Source organism: Mus caroli, chromosome 2 (genome assembly GCF_900094665.2).
Source record: "Mus caroli chromosome 2, CAROLI_EIJ_v1.1, whole genome shotgun sequence".
NCBI classification, from domain to species: Eukaryota; Metazoa; Chordata; class Mammalia; order Rodentia; family Muridae; genus Mus; species Mus caroli.
The window spans coordinates 66,053,491-66,071,897 of record NC_034571.1 but is presented as its reverse complement, the minus strand read 5'-3'; the positions used below and the strand labels follow the sequence as shown (position 1 = coordinate 66,071,897).

Genomic DNA, 18,407 nt, shown 5'->3' with positions numbered 1-18,407 from the left:
AGAAGTCTCTAGGCAATAAGCAAGAATGGCTCTTTTTTTTTTCTTTTGTTTTTCCCCAGTGGGAGGTTCGAGTGGCTCCCTGGGACTAAGCTCTGTCCCCAAGGACCTCAGTGATTGATTGGGGCGGTGGCTTGGAAGACATGAGCTTCCTGTCCCTGCCAAGGCGCTATCCTGTGCCTGCGGTCAAGCGAAATCTGGCAGGTCAGATCCGGGTGGAGGCTGGGGCAGAGCCGGGTATCTCTGTTTCCAGGGTTCTTGAGAAATGACAGGGCACCAGAAGAGAGCTCCAGTCTCCCAAGCCTGGTGCCCTGGAGTTCTGCTTTTCTCAGCCTTTCGGTTCCTGAGCACCTGAGTGGAACTCTGCCCTAAAACACCTGCTCCTGAGACAAATGCCCCAACCCTCTGTAGGACTCCATCTCTCCCAGCTAGGCAAGGATCTCAGGTCGTGCTGAGGGGGAGGAGCAAGAGAAACAGGCCTTTGGGGGCACCCCACAGACCTTAGCATGATATCTTGGGATATTAGAGGTCCCCAATCGCTCCCTAGTAAAGAATATACTACGTAGTAAGTAGTATGCTAATGTTCCAGAGGTGAGGAGGGGCACCCCTCCTTTCCCTTCAAACAGCACAGGAGGCGATGGTTCTTTCTTGAAACCATAATTTTACTGTCTCAAAGAAACTTTATAACTTATTTACAAAGTTCGCCCCCCCCCCAAGATACAAAGCAATAAGTTAACACTCTCAATATAAAACTAAACTTTGACATAGAGAACACAAAACACGGTTGATCTCAATCGGTCACATTTTCCAAATTTCACAAGTAAAATGTCAAGATTCTCATTTCACAAAGCATCGGGTTTACAGCCACACACAACAGAACGGAAAGAGGCTAAGCTTGTGCAACATGTTTACAGAACAATAATAATAATAATAATTAATAATAATAATAACAACAATAATATGTACAGCAATTAGATCCTGCACCAGAGCCTGTGCATTCAGGGCGATGACTTGTGTTCTGTGGTCGAGCTGCTGCTTGTGTCTTTAAAGCAACCTGGAATTGGGGTGCTTTTACATAAAGGACAAATTATTTTCTCTCCAAGGCCCATTGGTCCTCTCTCTTGCTGCCCAAAGTATGATTTTTCTTCTTGGCCAGGTGTTCTTGTCCAAACGTTTTTGACAACATCCTATTGGTTTTACATATCTTACTTTCTTACTTCGGTCTTTCTTTTGTTGTTATTTTTAATAATTTGGAGCATGTAAAATGCACTGCATCCTGTTTCCCCTTTCTGCATTCCAGCCAAGTACAAAAGTTACTGTGTACCTTAAAAGTCACTTTCCTGTCCTTGTTCCCTCTTCTGGTGTTTTTAAGGTAAATAGTATGTTTGGACAGCGCCCACTCCATGTCCCAGAGAATTTGGAATTGGTCAACACTCAGCGTCAGATGAAGTCTGTTTTTCAATAAATTAACCCCCCTCCCTCTGATTTCCCCCATTTCCCAAACAAGCTACACAGATGGTCAAGCAGGGCCCGGAAGAAGACCATTCAGGAAAAAGCGGTCCAGGACTCGGTGGATGGGCTGCCGGCAGACCGGTGTGGCTCAGACCTGGTGACTTTTTGGAGAGGTCGTAGAATGAGGACAGCAGACACACGAGGACCTTGACTTCGGCGCACAGACAGTGCAAAAAGGAGACAAAGACGGACAGAATCGAAAAAGAGCATATTTCCCCCTCCTACGTATTTGTTTTTCCTGATAGTCTCACAAAGCTGAGAGTCTGGTCCAGCGGGTTATCTTGTAGCACTGGCTGTCTCCAGTGCCTGCGCTTTGAGGCCACTCTGCTGCTCACCGTGGCCCAAACCAGGTTCGGGCCCAGAACTGAAAGGTCGCTGGGTCAGACTTTTAGGGGCTCCGAGAAGTAGCAAGCCCTCTGCCTTCACTGTTCCTTTTTCTTTTAGTTTTAGCTCCCCCCCCCCACCCCTGCTCCCGCCCATGGGCTCTTCTCCTCCCAGCCCAGGGCGTGCGAAAAGGTGGATGAACCTGGAGGCGGGAGGGGCCAGGCCAAGGGATACGGGCAGGAAGCGGGTGAGTGCGAACTGATAACCTCACATCAGTTGAGGCTGCTGCATAGCTTCTTGGTGCGCTGAGGGATACCAAGATGTGTAGCTGGGGACGTAGGAGCCAGCGCTGCTGCCGGAGCCCTTCCCAGATGAGGAGTTCGGATTCCAGCCGGGTGGTACCGGTGGGGAGCCGGCAGACAAGGCTCTGCCATTCGCCAGCGCGCTGCCCTCCAGAGCTGCCCCGCCTTGCTTCATCAGCTTCTTGAACTTGGAGCGTTTGTTCTGGAACCATATCTTGACCTGCAGGATCGGGCGACAACGTGACTGGACTATGACCATTGAGCCTACCCAGGCCCAGGGAGAAAAGGGACTGGTGGACAACAATACCCACCCTCCTTGCTTTGGGAAAGCTGACAGCTCCAGGATAGAGGGGCAGAGACCACCGCCTCCCCACACCCCATGAGGACCAAAGGCCAGAAAATTGAGCCCCAGGTCCAGCCGCTGTTGGCAACTTTTAGAGCAGCTTTCAGAGCCGGGAATAAGAGAACAGGGGAGAGCCAGGCCTTGGCTTGCAAATGAGTCGGTGCCACCTGGGCTGACGTTTATGGAAGACTTCATGTAGCACAATGCAATAACAATAAAGAAAATTTAAAACCTAGATAGGAACGGGGGGGGGGAACATTTGTTAAAATTAGATCTCCTTTCCTCGTAGGACTAATGGAAGAGGCTACAGCGTCTTTGTTAAACTCTTTAGACTCAGTCCAATTCCCCCCCCCCCCAACGGTGTATTTGCTTTCCCCAGCTCCAACCTAAATCTAGAGACAGACTGGAAACCGGCGTCAGCCCTCATTCGAATGCCTAGGAACTGCCCAAGGTCTTAGAGAAGTGCAGGAAGAAAAAAAAATCTCACTTTTTTTTTCCTTCTTCTTAAGGATCTGGAACTTGGGAAGTGAAGGGCCAGAGGGAAGGATCTGCCTCTGCCACCTCACAAGAAGAAGGAGGTGGGGGAAGCAGGCTTAGGCCCAGGGCCTGAGTGATTAGTGACACACTTTAAAGGCAAAGGAAGATTAAATCCCCCTTCTATTGTTCCAGTTGTTCAGGCACGTGTGACCTCAGAACCTCCAAACAAAACGTCTGGGGAGATCCTTCCAGTTCCCTGCCTGATCAGAAGACCAGGTAGCCTGCAGGTCAGAGAGTAGGGTCCGAGCTAGGGCAAACAGTTTGAGGGAGGAAGGGGAGACACTGAAAGTCAGAGGTGGATACACACACACACACACACACACACACACACACACACACACACACGGGTTGTGCGGAGGACTGTGACACCTAGAACCAGATGCCCAGCGAACAAAAAAATTGAAGCCTGGGGCTCGAGCCCAGCTCCCGAAGCTTGTTTGGCAGAGCGGCCAGATACCTGAGTCTGTGTGAGTCCCAAGGAGGCCGCCAGCTCCGCCCTCTCAGGCAGAGCTAAGTACTGAGTTTGTTGGAACCTCCGGTTCAAAGCCTGCAACTGCAAACTGGAATAAATTGTCCTGGGTTTGCGGATCTTTTTCCCTTTGCCGTTAAAGCGCACCTCGCCGCCTTCCACCACCGTACTCTTCTCGGAGTCCGCCCCTGGAGGGACAACAGAAGCAGAGACCCTTGTGAATGCTGCACTGCCTTTAGTGAGGAGGGACGAGAATGAATGTCTATGGATGGGTTGGCAGAAGTAGGGTCCGAAAAAGAACGATCAAGAAACCCTGAAAGGCTGCGAAGGTCCCTCAAGGTCCGAGCGCATGTCCCTGGCTGCTGCAGACAGAATTGGGTCGTTCCCAAGAGCGCAGCTATTGCCTTTGCAGAGAAAGTTTGCTATTTTTTGCAGGCGGTAGTTGAGGTTTAATTACCCTTAATTGCATACATTGTTTATAGCGCTACGCAATAAATAATTACCGAGACTAATACGTGCACATGTGGGTTTCTGTTTTCCAGCAGGGCATTGTGTGCTCGGCGCACCGAGCGGCCCAGAGGCCCAGACAGTGCCAGGAGACGCGCTCGGATTTATCCTTTGCTGGACAGTTGTAAATTGAATTGACTTATAATTTTTTTCTTTTCAGTGACAAGGATCCACAGATTGATATCCGAAACCTCTACTACTTCCGCGCTTTCCCCACCCCCACCCACCTCTCTACCCCACACTCTCTTGTCTTTTCTCTTTCCCCCTCCCCTTCTCCCCCTTTCTCCTATTCTCCTTCCCTTCTCTCCTTGTCCCTGGCAAGCGCACGTACCTGGGTCCTCCAGGCGGCTCTGGGCGAGGCTGGCGCTGCCGGGGTAGGACTGCACGGAACTGATGTAGGGGCTGGACGCGTGGCTGCTGACCGAGTTGACGTAGGGGTAGCCCAGCGGTCGGGAGAAGGATGAGGCCGAACTGTAGGCACCGTCGGGCTGCGAATGGCCCGCCGAGTGTAAACAGTGCATGGAGTAGTGCCCGTGGGACATGGGAGAAGGAGACATTTGCTGGTTGGGCGGCCCAAACTCCATAAACACAGCCTTGCCCGACACGGGGCTGTTGAGACTTTCTGGCATGGTGGTCATGGTCATCTCTTCTCGCGGGTCTGGGTGTGGGTCTTTCTCTCCTCTGCTTCTCTTTTGGGGGTCTCTATGTTTCTCAGGACAGGAAGGAACCCAATTTAAGCGGAACAGGGGTTTTCACTTTCCATTCATAAGAAAATGGAGTTTGTCTCTTTGAAAAGTCTAAGCATGATGCTGCCGAGCTCCCCAAACTCGGTTCAAAGCTTTGACTCAGCCAAGGTCATAAATATTCATGAGCTGGTGGAGCTGATTGGTCGGCTCTCTTGCATAATCACCGGGGATTGGTCCGAGAAGCTCGGGCTCGGCTGGACTAGAGCGGGCGACGCGGCCCGGCCTGGGGAGAATCGGGTCCACACGTCCGGGCCGGGGCTCCTCTGCAACAGAGCGCGCGGAGCGGGACGCACAATGGGCTGCGGCGTCCGCGCAGGGACCTCGAAGGCGCGCGACTCCAGTCTCCCGCCTCCCTCGCGCGCTTCCCGCCCCAGAAACCAACCAGCCGCGCCCTGCCGTCGCCCTCCCCCTTGCTGTCCCCACCCTTCGCCCGCCCCCAACGCCTGGGACCCCGGACCACTTCTTGAGGTCACCTAGTCCGGTGCGGAGCGCCGCTCCAGAGTCCGGCCGCGGTCTCTGGATCGCGGAGTCGCGCACTGGGCGACAACCCAGGTAGCCTGTAGCCAGCGGTCCTTCTGAGCGTCCTGTGCCTAGCTCAGCGCGCTCCAGGCCGCGCCTCCCAGGTTGGGGTTCTCTCGGCCACATCCCGGGGATCTGGGTTTGGGGGCCCTCTGGCCCAACTCACTCACTCGGCCGCCGCCCCGCCGTTGCCACCGTTCCCAGGGGCTTGCTCGCATTTCTCCAGGCCCAGCTGGCCACTCCAGCTCGAGGCTGCACGGGTCTGATCAAAGCAGTGCGCGTGGAGAGCCAGGAACCCGCGCTTCTCCACCCAGGAAAGGCGGCCGCACCGCCTCCCCCCCTCCTTTCCCTCCCAACCTTCCTGCCTCCCCCTCCCCTCTCCACTCCCCCTGAGCCAGGAGCCCCGGGCTCACTCGCCCCGAGGGCGCGGCTCAGCGTGGAGTCCTGAGGGCCCGCGGTCGCCTGGTGGCTGGTGCGTCGAACTCCTGCCAGGTGGTCATTTTTCGACCTCCTGGGGTCTGGCCAGAGTACTTGGGGTTTGGGAGTCCTAGGGAGACACCGACACCCTCAGCAAATCCTGATCAGTGGTAGGCTTGAATATTTGTGTTTAGATATGCCCCTCTCTGTCGCCCGATCCCTTCCTCACCTCCAGTGGCCAAAGCTGGAGCCTCCGGGCCCGGGGGTGAGGTGGGGAAGCTGGTGAAGGAAAGAGCTTCCAAAGCGCGAGCTTCCAAAGCGCGCTGTCTACCATCTGGGTGCAAGTGTTGAAAAGTGCACAAAAGACTCTCTCGCACCCCCCCCCCACTACTACCACACAGCCACCTCGCGTGGCGCAAACTACGCTGGTTGCTAGGGACTGTTGGTTCCCAATCCCGCCAGCCCCACGATGAATCCCAAATTACTTTGTTAGGTAATTAGAAAGTGTTGATAATTATTTCTTTCATAATTTAGCGGTGTGACGGGGACCGGGGGAAATGATCTTGTGAAAGTTCACACGTGCACACGTATTAGTTACTGATTCATTTGATTAAATGGTAGTCTCAAGTGCTCAGATCCGCAGCTGAAGGCGCCCCATTAGCATAACACTGATGTTTAATTTTCATACGCATAATTAGCCATATATTTAACACTAATAGCAACATGCAGCCTTTCAGCGTTAAACAGCCCGGGGATTTGATCTGGCCTGAGCTGAACCTGCGCCGCGGCACCTTCCCCTATCTGGAGTGCACAGTGATCACTGGGAGACCTCTGTAATCAAGCACATTTTGGCAGAGGGAACACCAATAAAAATGAACATTCAAAACAAATTACATCGGTGATGTCGTTACAGATATGAGTACAGGGGATTCATTCTCTCTCTCTCTCTCTCTCTCTCTCTCTCTCTCTCTCTCTCTCTCTCTCTCTCCTTCTTCAGCAGCAGCTCCTGCCTGCAGATTTACTCTTCTGATTAAAGGCATGAGGCTGTGCGCAGAAACATTTCATGCAGCATGTTAGTTGGAGCAAAAGAGAAAAACAAAAGAAAGAGGAAAAAACAAAACAAAAACCAACAGTCCAAAATTCGTAAACCAATAAAGGGTTTGCCATCGCCTGAAAGGTTTTTGTTTTGTTTTTGTTTTTTCATTAATCACCAAACCACAAGGTGAGGCTTTGTAACACCAACCAACTAAGAACTCCAACTCGGCTCGTCCTGGTCTTCCTGTCGTACTCGTGATTTTAATCGCTCCTTCTTAGTGCCTGTTTTGGGGTATGGAGTGCCGTCCTGTGCGCCCAACGCAGCCGCTTGGATGCCATCTGAACCGAAGGTCTCTTCGCCTTGCGGGCCTTGCCCATGTAAGTGATCGCTGCGGTTGTGCGCCGGGGTTGGGATGGGGAAAACTGGACTGGTGTCTCTTGGAATTTAGTGCAAGGTATGGGGACGTCGGATGACCAGATTGCCTAGGACCAGTTTATCCCAGAGACTGGTTGGGTTGAGGAACGGGAGAGCGACCACGGGTCTACTAGGTGCTCTGTCCTTCCACTTAGCAGAGCAGGAGGCCAGGCTGGCTACTGGGAACGGGTGGGCACGCTAGGGTTTCAAAGCCTGGCCACATTTAGAACTGAGCTGTGTGTAGGTGAGGGAGCACACTCATTTGAATTAGGAGTTATCTCCTAATTCAAGGAAGCAAGTCTTGGGAGAAACTGAGCCGGGTCCCTGAAAGAGTGCACAGGCCTCAGCAAACTTCAGGAAGAGAGATCTTATCAATACTTTGTGAGCCCGGGAGTGCATTCCTCCAACTCTAAAGTGACAAACCTGCTCCAAAATGCTCAGACCTTTGCCAGTCCAAGTATGAAAGGAACTTAGACTCTCCCATTGGTCCTGAAGTTTCCATATCGGGAGCAGAACTCACGGAGTCACCTCAGGAGCCAACAGCTCAGGTGGTAGGTAGCCAGCTTAAGCTTCCTGTCTGGAATCCCTGCGGTTCAGGGTTAGGAGTCAGGTCAATTCAGTTGGTCAGCTGATAAGGAAGTGGAAGAGAGGAGGCTCTTAAAAACAAACAAACAAACAACCCCCCTACTTCTCAGTCTTAACTTCAAAGAACATTACACAAAATTCCTTTAAGTTTGTTTCCTACAGAGCTGCTGCATTTAGCAGCACAGGCTAGATTACTGAATCAGATTATATACCTTCCCCATAAATACCTTCACCTGCAATAATTGTCCCAGTGGTTGGTAAAATCCTGTGGTCCTAATAAAACTATCCTTAGGGGGACCTAAGAGTAAACTGATCTGCAGATAAAGACACCACATGCTAATCTGATTGCTCTAGAAAAGAAGTGAAGTCATTCTCTGGCAAGTATCTTTAAGGCAGCTGGCCCTGTTCCTCTCTAGGGAATATGGATGCTCCGTGGTCACAGCTTCAGTCTCTGAGCCTCTGCCTGGCGAATTCCAGAACACCTCAAAAGTTTACCAGTTGATCTTTAAAATTCCCCATTCCTTCTTACCTTCAAAGTCGGTTTAGAATTGCCGCCACACAACTCTCTACATCTCTAGATGTAGACAAACTGATCTGGGGAGTGGGGGACCATGGATGAATTCCCAAGTTTAGAGGAGAACTGAAATGTACCACTGTGGGCAGTACTTGCCAGCTTCCCACCTCCTCCTCCATGGCTCTGGGTGTCCTGCTAACTCCCTGTGGATGCCTCTATGCTATCAATCCTGGCAAACATAAAATCTCCTTGGCTCCCCAGATGACCCAAGCCCTATTAAGGACATGGCCACCTGGCCATTTGCATGAACACAAACCAGAGTTCACAGAGGTGCTGATGTTCTGTCCCTCCCTAGCCATGCCCAGAGGGGACTGTCTTCTTCCTGTGAGGCCCAGCCTAGCCCACCCTGAAGGTGGGTTCAACAGATCTCTGACGACAAGGGAAAGCAGAGTGCTTTGGGCAAGAATGTATCTCTGCTCCTGAAGCAGGTGGGCCCTGCAGACAAGTTGATCCATAGTTAAAACGGAGTTCCAGATGAGCCCAACTAGGACCTTATCTCAAATGTGCCTGGTGCCTTTTCTCTCAGAGATCCTGTGAAGTCTCAGGAATACCTGATTTGTATAGCCTAGGGAGCCTGTCCCAGGACTGCAGTCAGGGGAGGACAGTTTAAGGACTAGCTGGGCTCTAGACTCAAAAATCTAAAGAATGGGGTTGCAGCTTAAATTTTTAGTACAACAAATGATCTAGTGGGGGAGTGTCTCAGGCTGGTGGGGGACCAAGCATGGCTGGCTGCTGGTGAGGAGCCTCCGGGGTCTGTAAGGGGTTTTGATCTGCTCACATCTTCAGAAAGCCTAAACCTATGGTCCACAGTCAAGACAACGTTTACAGGCAATGCTCCCTGGCTCATCCTCTCTGGGGCAAACCTCAATGAAGAGGAAATTGTGGTGGAAGCAGGTGCTTGCCTCTGGAAGGGCCCTCAGCTCAGCCATTTTAAGATCAACAGGGGTGGGGGGTGGGGGTGGGGTGAACCAGAGTAAAACAGATTTTAAGCTAAAGAAAGAGTTCTGGGTTTTGTTTTGTTTTTCTTTCTGCATGCATGTTAAAGTTTGGAGACTCTAAAACTAATCACCTGCCCTCCCCCCCTCTGTAACTGCCACATGTAAAGACTGGACACAATAGGTTTGAGAGGTTTTTGGTTTTGTTTTGTTTTTTTTTTAACTTGGGCAGAATATGGACAGGGAAAGGGCTAACCACCTGCCCAGGAAGGGAGGTTTGTTTTTCTAGCCACAAGGGCTGTCCTGTTGGACCCGAGTCCCCAGAGCTCCGTCCTCCGTCCTCGCTGCGTTTTCTCCTAGACGCTGCAGACTTGTGTGTGGCCTGGGGATGCTTCCTCAGTCCGCTGGGTCTTGGTGGCCTCCTGGCCAATTCTCAGGCTTCTTGTGGCAGTCTAGTCAGTATCTCCGCTCCCCTTGGCGTGATGAGGACTGTGTGCTCAAACTGCGCAGACCTGAAACACACGGGGCTGCTGTCGGGACACTGCAGTGTGCCTAGGCCTTCCCTTCCCCCAACAGTTCAAAAATCACAGGGCAAACACCTTTGGTTGTCTAGGGAGACCACGGTCCACGCGTCCTCAAGGACTTTAAATTCTGGGGAGCCTTCAGTGATGATTGGCTCTGTGGGAGAGAAACTCTTTAGTATAGTAGATGTTGTTTCAGTAGGTAATGAGAGAGAGAGAGAGAGAGAGAGAGAGAGAGAGAGAGAGAGAGAGAGAGAGAGAGAGAGGGAGAGGTTATAAGGAGGCCCCTCCCTCCCTGAGTGTTTTACCCACAGTTGGTGTTGTCATCTTATAAGGGCTAATAATTGATGCTGCTTACACAGTACACTACAAACTAAACAGTAGGGAGAGGAAACGCAACATCATTTAAAAAAATGTATGAAGTTGCCTGGTTCATAATTCTTTTTTTTTTTTTTTTGAGAAAGAAGGGCATTTTAATCAAGCCTTAATTAGGACCCTGTGGATAATAACCACCCAAACACCAGTCCCTCTTATAAATTCCAGTCAGTTTTTAAAAAATATTTGAATTTTAAAAACACGCTCAAAATGTTCATTAATCAGCAAATAACAATTTTCTTATTTTACTCTAATTGCTTCTCCATTAAGTCCTACAGTCAGAACTAGGAGGCCTTGCTGGCCCTAGGTGATTGGAATTTGTTGGTGACACCAATCATGCCATCAGCCAGGAATGGGCCACCATGGAGCGCATGCCACTTGCTGACAGAGAGCAAGGGACTTAATCGCCTCTAGTTACTGGGTGTTAATGAAAAAACAAACCAAACAGAAAACCAAACAGCACATTATGCCGGTAACGGAATTAGAGGTTGGATGGCTGCGGTCTCCTAAATGTGTCGGTAAGTATCTGATTTAGGAAGACGGGGCTAGAGGACATTATTTAATCACATTTACTATGCATCCAAATTATTTCATTATGCTGATTAGCTTCATTAGTCCTTTGCAGGACTTCAGGCCTCAGCAAAGGCCAGTTCCGTCCAGGGGCCCCAGCTCTCCACAGAGGAGCCCAGCATCTAGTTACCTATGGTGAAAGCCATGCCCTCCTCCATGGGCAGATCATTGTCATTTGCTGCAAAGCAAACATAGGAAGGTATGAGAAAAGGAACCAAGGAGAGAAAGAAGCATGGGGGTCGGGGGGGTAGTTTGGACTGCTTTAAAAACACTTGGCCACTTTGCTTTTGGAAAGGATGAGGTTATGGATATCTGGATAAGCCCACAGGGTTAAACTCGGGCCTTGCAGGAGGGGTGTGTGTGTGGGGGGGTGTTTCACCCTTTGTGGTACCTGTGTTCTCAGACCCTGCCCACTCTTGAGCAGTTTGCCAAGGCCAGGCAGGGGGGCAGTTAGGGTCTTCAGATACCAGCAGTCCCTTCTCTTCACATCTGCTGTTCCCCATGCCACCTGATGCTCTCCTGGTCTCCCTAGGTCCAAATGAAGTCTTGGGAGAAAGCTGCCAAAGGACAGCTCTCAGAATGCAGGATGGAGCCAGAGGCAGGGCTCCATTCTTCAACAGCTGCCAGCACTGGCATTGGTGAGGCTCAGGGAGCTACCTCAGGTGGGGGCTCTTTGGCTCAGAGGGGCACTGTTCTGCTGGGTCCCCACGAATCCTCCAGGGACTTGTCCTATCTTGAGTACACAGGGACTTTCTCTTAGGCCTTGTTCAAATAAATGTGCACTCCCCCACCCCCACCCTGGGACTCCTCCTTGCAGTTGCTTCCTACCTTAACCCAAATCCTCCCACCCCTCCTGATGGCTGCTGCCTTCTCTCTGTATTGTACACACCCAGACAGTGAAAAACCGGGCTCTGGGGAAGGAGCACAAGGGTGGGCATAAACCAGAAGACACTAAGAAGTACATGCTGCTAAATACATCAGCTGTCAACGCTGTGGAGGATGTAGTGAAGTTTAACCACAACAGTCAGCGGTTAGTAAAGGGGGTAGAGAAAGAAAAACAGAAAACAGTCGTGTGTGCTCGCTGCTGGGACGGCAGAGCAGTGGAGTTTTGTCTGCAGTCACTTTTTCTAGACAAACACTCCTCGGGCCTTCCAGCCATGTATCCTTCAGGAGAAGACCAAACCAAAATAAACCTCGTTTGGGAAATGTGCTGAGCTGTAATTCAACAGCACAATAACATCCTGGTTAAAATGAAGTAGATAACCTCACACTCCCATACGGGTGGGGATAGGGGTGGTGACAATGTGGATTCAAGAGGACAGAACTTGGAGGAAAACTGATGTCATTCAATAAGTCGCTTCCAAATGAATTCTTACCATGATGCCAAATTTCTGGGTGTCCATGGAAGTATGTTCCTATCCCATGCCCCACAAAGTGTGGACAGACTTGCAAATCATTCTCATGAGTTATGCGGCTTTAAAGTGACCAAGAGACATCTATTTTAATCAAATGTTTTAGTGCGCATTAAGATTAAAAATAAAATCACTTAAAATAGTCTCTGAAAAAGAAAAAAAAAAGTCAGTCCCATTTCAAGTCTGATAACAGCATGAATGTTACCTTCATTGGGGAATAATTTCAGAGTCGGCTGATGCTTGTTAGCAGTCCTTTTAGATACACAAAGTACATTTAACAAAGTTTATTTTTAGGCAAGAAATGAATATACATACATACAAATGTACACTGACATGCACAAGGAAAGTGAGTGCACACAGGGCTGTAACAGAGCACCCCAAACTTACCTGGTTTGGATGGCTTTGTGGCTAAAGCACAGTTACTATTGATTCAGGCATTAGACAGAGAAAATTGTAATCTCCAAGTATGACTTTGTACTTTTATGATTTCCTAAACTCTCATCTAACTAAAGTGTTAAATGTTTTCTAGACAAACACAAAAGATGGTCTGTTTTTTCCTTTTTTTTTTTCAAAATTGGTGATTATTTTAGGGTTCCACTTAAGATACTTATCATTAGCAAAGTTCACTAGCAAATATTTTATCACAATAATATTGAAATGCATTAATATTGGACCTAATACCAAATGCAGACATTTTGGGTTCCATCTATCTACCTATCCTTTACAAATGTAACCTAGCACACAGACTCCAACCCTGAAATCTTTACCTGCAAGAACTGGAAGCTTTGTTGCTATTGAGACCAGGTGAATATGGTTATTGTGCAGTGCCAGATTGATAACAAGACACAGAACACTAACGATTTATATTTTCATGTGGGCAGAGGGCATGGCGCCTGTAGCCCCGCCCACAGCAGTGAGCAGGTGGTTATGGAACCATCACTTGCAATTCCTACCGGATCCAAACGTGTGAGTTCTCAAACCCATTTCTAACAGACTCTAGTTCAGTTTCACACAGACCCTTCTGGCTGACATCTTCAGGAACCATCGCATCCGCATACACTTTTGAAAACTTTTTTTTTTTTTTTTTGTTTTCAGCTGCCTCTGAATTCACCAACCTCAAGCGCTTTGTGCCACCATGTCTAGGTTAATTTTTAAGAACATTTTAAAGAACTCCCAGATTCTTCTTCACTTAGACGAGGATGTCCTTGGAACCAGCAGAGAGGTAGCACTGCATGGAAATTGAGTTTTGGTACAGCCAGTGGGGCAGATACCCTGAGCAATGCCATAGAGAGGAGAAGCCAGCCTTCTTCTCTGGAGCTGTGCTTTGGGGTCCAGGTTGCTTTGCAGACCCCAGGCTTTGGCCAGGAGGTGTTTTTGGAAAACATCTCCCTCACCGTCTCTCCTACATATAAACCACATATAAACGAGAGGATGGAGAGGAGATAAAGGAAGAAGCACAAGACCTCACCACAGCCTGAATTAGGATTTTTTTTCCCACACGAGAATGAGTTCTCCTAACATCCGTGAGTTGTTAGCTCAGTCCCAACAAGCCTCAATAATTTGAAAAGCATTTCAATATAGAGTGTTCTAGTGTTTATTTATTTGTTTATTTGTTGTTGTTTTGTTTGGGGGGGCAGGGTTGCTCTGTGTAGCCCTGGCTTTCTTGAAACTCACTTTGTACACTAGTTTGGTCTTGAACTCAGGGATCCACCTGTCTAGGATCCCTGGGATTAAAAGCATCCGCTATTATACCCAGCTAGTATTTTCTTAAAAGACATAATAAAATAAAATGCTAGTCTTATTTATTTGTTTGTTTGTTTATTTTTCTGTCAATGATCCTACTGATTAGAAGTCTTCATAGGTACACCTTAAACATGTGAAAATGGTAATCTTCATTTTGATTTTCAATGAGAGAAGGCCACTCTAAAACCCCTTAGGGGTTCTCCCCACCCCCACTTGCTACCTCTTCTTCCTCCTTATAAATGAGGCCATACAACCACTAAGTGACTAAAGATATTTGAGGGCCTTCTCCTGCCACAATTTGCTCTCTGGGTCCTGATATAACTTCCAGCGACGGGATCCTAGAATCTGTGTCACACATGCAGGTGTCGAAGGATTTCCTAGCTGGGGGAGGGGGAGCTGGACACACTCGCCTCAGTTCTCTGGTTGGACATGTTCAGTTCCCGGAAGCTAAGGATGCACTTCTGCTCCTGTTGTCTCCCTTTTGAATCTGTAGTTTTCAGAACACTCTTAAGTGAGATAAACCCCATTAATGTTCTCAATCGCTGCTTAGGAACGCGTGCTTTCAACGACTTCAGAACATCCGTGGAGCACAGACTCTTCTCCTGGTTGTGGGACTTAAATCTGATTTTGGAAAGACAATACAAATGCCAAAGGAATTCAAATTCTACTTCTTCAGTGGGAAAGCAGGTGCGGCCACCAATAGGATGGTGGGGTGTGCACCTACCTCTTTAACTCAATGTTGGGGGGAGAGGCTGGAACAGAGGAGCAGGCAGACGCTGAGAAGTCAGGCCACGGCTCCCCAACACCAGTGCACCATAGAACCACTGCTGTGTCTCAGCACAAGGGGGTTTTCTTGCCCTGAACATTTCACAGATTCAGAAAATAACTCTCCAGGCTTTAGCTCTTCTGTTCTGATTTTCTCTAGCTAAAATCCTTTAAGGCAGGGCAATGTCCAGTCATGAGACCTGCACAGTGACGACAGGATGGCTTTCAGAGGGAATGCTGAGGGCGGCTGTGGAAAGGTAGCTTTCAAACTCACTTTGCAGTTATATTGTATCATGACTGTTCATGGCTCAGTTACGGCTTACAGGTGGAAGGGAGACTTCCTTTAGGGGGCTTCCTGTAACTTTTTTTTTCCTTCAGTTTAATTCTGTTAAGAGCCCTCTTAATATTGTATTAGTAATTGTACTGTCTAAATAAATAAAACTTTTTAACACATTTCAAGTAATTTGTGTGACTAAAACTGCATTCCCCAAGAGGGCAGAGGAGTACTGTGTTAAGTACACACTCCTAAAGAAACAAGCACACACATGGAGCGTTTCATTAGCACTTTCAGATGAGTCCCCAGAGAACTGAGCTCCGAAGGACCTCATCTCTTCAGAGACAAGGATCCCAAAAGGTAGCTGATTTGATAAGTTATGGAATTTACCTTAACCTTCCTAGGTTTTCAGTCCAAACAGTAGCCTCTAAATGGAGGAATGTACAAAGTCAGGGATCCCCTCTGATGACAGGAATGTTTAAGTACAATTAGTCATATTTTTGAAAGCCAACGACTGTTTTCCAATACAGTGGGACATTTTATTTTTTGTTTCAAGCAGGATCACAAATTACTATATTTTTCTTACAATAGTGCTGAACTTTTATTTGAGGTTCTCTGTTTCTGAAAAGCAGACATGATGGATTGAAATAAAAGATAATTTATTGCAATGCTTACTTTCATGTGCAGAGAGACGCAGTGTAATTGTCATTTACAGTAGCTGTCAAGCAAAATCCATCACGATGACATTAAAATGACTTATTTTGCCTGAGCCACTTATTGTTTAAATGTGCATAATCTAATAGAAAGAGATTATTTTTCCAAAAAAAATCTTGCTTTGTATTGTTCTAAATTAATATCAAAATATATACTTATGAATTAAACATTGAAAAACCCTATTTATTGATAGTTTCGTCATGACATCTCCAAGCGTAAGTTTAAATTATTTTGGAGTAAACTGTCATAGACTAGTGATGCGTGTGGCTGCACGCTCGTGTTCCTCTCACACATATGGATAATACGGAGATTATCATGGAGCAAAAGTGGTTAGAGAGTGGGTGTAATAGCACCATGGCCTAGAGATCACTGGGAGTCGCTCATGAAGCCAAAGGGCACAGAGAGAACTGCCCTCATGAAATCTCGCTTCCTCACAGTCACCCTTCTATTCTTTACATTTCTGAACAGAATTTCAAGTTTTAGAAACCTCGGGGTTTGGGGTAGCGTTCAAGACGTGCAAACTTGCTTGGGTGTTCTCAGAGTCTATCAGCAGAAGGAGGCTATGGCAGATGGCGACTGATTATCTTAAAGAAAGGAGACCCAGTTGAAAGATGTTTGTAAACCTTCGGTCTGTAAAGATTTCAAGTACTTTTTGGCTCAAAGGTGAATCTCATTTGTTTATTTACTCCTTAAAGATTTTTTTTTTCCTGAATAAGAAAAGGTGAAACAATAGATGCCCAGAAATACTGCTGTAATTCCCCAGAACAAACATCCATCAGAATTGGGGCCAGCCTCCTCGCCAGCGGCAGACATAAACTATCTAAATAATGAAATGCATTAGGCTAGGAGGAAAAAGTTCATTGTCTGTTATTTTGCACATAGTTCTCCTGGTATAGTTGTTGGGGGCTGATCTGGTTTTCAAAGGAGCCTGTTCATGCAAATTCATAGTCTGCCCAAACTGACCTTCGCGTCCCGATAGCTAAAATCCAATGTCACTTTGAATTCCACTCTTCTTCGATGTTGCTTTTTTTTTTTTTTTAATGTAGCTGGAATTAATGTAGTGAATATGTAATGAAATGCATTATCTTGCATGGAGATTTATCAGATTTTCCGACTGAATGCTGTGCTTTGCAAGGACTAGCTGGAGTTCACCTGCATGTTGGTGTGGCGTGTGGCTCTTTTTTGTAAAGAGTTAAGTCGTATACAAAAAGGGGGAACAAAGGTCAGCGCCCAGCCACCACTTGAATGTGAGATTTTTCTTTTTATTCCCCTTGATGTATACGAGGCTCTGTGTTATTAGTCTTAATGATGGAAAATTGTAGTGTTGATACAAATCTTTTTTTCAAAGTAGTAGGCGGGAGCTCCATTTGTTAGTAAGTTTTTTTGTGGCTAAAAGCCACGGACAGTACATTTATGTAGCAGTAAAAGGCCTGGATGCTCTTTCCATAGCAGAGCTAATTATTCCTACTGTGACCTTACTGATCTAGCCTGTTCCCAGCACATCTCATCTGCACGCTTGCTCCTCTGTGTGGATGGTGTCAGGGAATATGAAAAACCCTATAATGAAACCATTTTCATGATGGAGAAAGGCTACTGGAGTCGTACTTGCTACAAAGAGGCTCAATTATATGAGTAATTGTGATAATTTTCTACATTCATAGCCTTCAATGGGGAAAAAAGAATGAGAGCCACAAAGGAAAATTACTTTAACAAGAAAGTACAGAGAGTAAAAATGGAAGAAGAGACAAAAAAAAGGGGAAAAAATAACCAGAAAAAAAAGTTTAAAAAATAGATCTGGAGGGAGGACTAGCAAGGCAGGGAGAACAACAGAAGCTCGAAAGCCCATGTGCAGCTGTGTTGTACAATTAAATTGAATTTTTTTTTTCTGCAGTTGATGAATGTGACTACTGCAAATGTGCCTCTGTAGTTAGCTATCATTTGTTGTTCCGTGACAGGAAAAGGATAATTACCTCTCAGAGAGAATCAAAGGCTGACATGCCCTTTAGACACAGCCATGAATGCAGAACTCCACAGAATGCCTGAATAAGAATCCAGTGTTCTCTGCCCCCTTCGACTGAAGAATAAATTTTGTTAAAATGCAAGAGCGCCACCAGTAAATTTGTTGAACCCTAGGTGTTCAAAAATATGAGGTGCATCTATCGACTCATCCCATTTGCAAAAATAAAACTGCATTTTGAATTCATTTCTATTATATTCGTGGACAGTAAGATAGTGAGATATGCATTAAATTTCTTTTCCCAGTAGGGGTCTGATTCAACATTTCCTATGAAAGAACAGAGAGACACTATCCTTTTTTCCCAGGCTAGTTAGCCTATAATTTAAAACTGTCAAAAACACAATTTTGTTCAAAGTCTTCAATAAAAGCTTCTTAGATATAACCCAAAGAGATTTTACTAAAGTTTGATTCAGACACGGTTACAATATTTTTAAAGCCATAAATGCATTTAACTGATATTTTACTGCCTTTTTTCTTAAAGTATTTGAAGGCGTACTCAGAGAAAAAGGCAGCATCTTTTCAAGGTGACTAAGCTTTCCATCCTTTGGGCAAACGGGATGTATTCAAAGGCTCGAGCGCAGATTAATGAGAACAGCACTTTAAAAAGGACTGGCCGATCATCTTTAACAAAATGTGTTACTTTTAAATGAAAACACATATTCTGCATGTCTACTTCAAAACATTTAGGGTAAAAAAAAAAAAAAAAAAAAAAAAAAAATCTGAAAATGGGAAAAAGATAAAAAAAAAAAAACTTGAATTCAGTAAATACACTCATACTCTAGGAGCAAGCGCTGAAAAA

The 18,407-nt window shown here is 47.0% G+C and overlaps 2 protein-coding genes across 6 annotated transcripts in view; both read right to left on the bottom strand.

Moving 5' to 3' along the window:
- Positions 1-638: 638 nt before the first annotated feature.
- On the bottom strand, positions 639-5,183 carry Dlx1 (distal-less homeobox 1). Its single transcript, XM_021156260.1, has 3 exons — positions 4,323-5,183; positions 3,473-3,672; positions 639-2,355 (listed from the first exon to the last, which is right to left on the bottom strand). Exons 1-3 carry the CDS (start codon positions 4,633-4,635, stop codon positions 2,101-2,103), a joined length of 768 nt encoding a protein of 255 aa, XP_021011919.1. The 5' UTR covers positions 4,636-5,183; the 3' UTR covers positions 639-2,100.
- A 4,228-nt stretch (positions 5,184-9,411) lies between these two features.
- Metap1d (methionyl aminopeptidase type 1D, mitochondrial) overlaps positions 9,412-18,407 on the bottom strand; it is a 76,321-nt gene continuing 67,325 nt past the window's right edge. For all 5 annotated transcript variants that reach the window (XM_021149781.2, XM_029474213.1, XM_021149790.1 and 2 more), the window contains 4 exons: positions 12,060-12,157; positions 10,814-10,861; positions 9,817-9,895; positions 9,412-9,729 (listed from right to left, as the gene is read on the bottom strand). In XM_021149781.2, the coding sequence (XP_021005440.1) occupies positions 9,651-9,729; positions 9,817-9,895; positions 10,814-10,861; positions 12,060-12,157 (304 nt within the window). In that variant the 3' untranslated portion in view covers positions 9,412-9,650. The remainder of the gene's footprint in view (positions 9,730-9,816; positions 9,896-10,813; positions 10,862-12,059; positions 12,158-18,407) is intronic.

Excerpts from the sequence above, each read along its gene's own strand:
- Dlx1 (XM_021156260.1), bottom strand. The coding sequence starts at position 4,635 with ATGACCATGACCACCATGCCAGAAAGTCTCAACAGCCCCGTGTCGGGC. Across the intron at positions 3,673-4,322 it reads GAGCCGCCTGGAGGACCCAG|GGGCGGACTCCGAGAAGAGT; the intron begins GTACGTGCGCTT and ends TTGTCCCTCCAG. Across the intron at positions 2,356-3,472 it reads TGGGACTCACACAGACTCAG|GTCAAGATATGGTTCCAGAA; the intron begins GTATCTGGCCGC and ends CCGATCCTGCAG.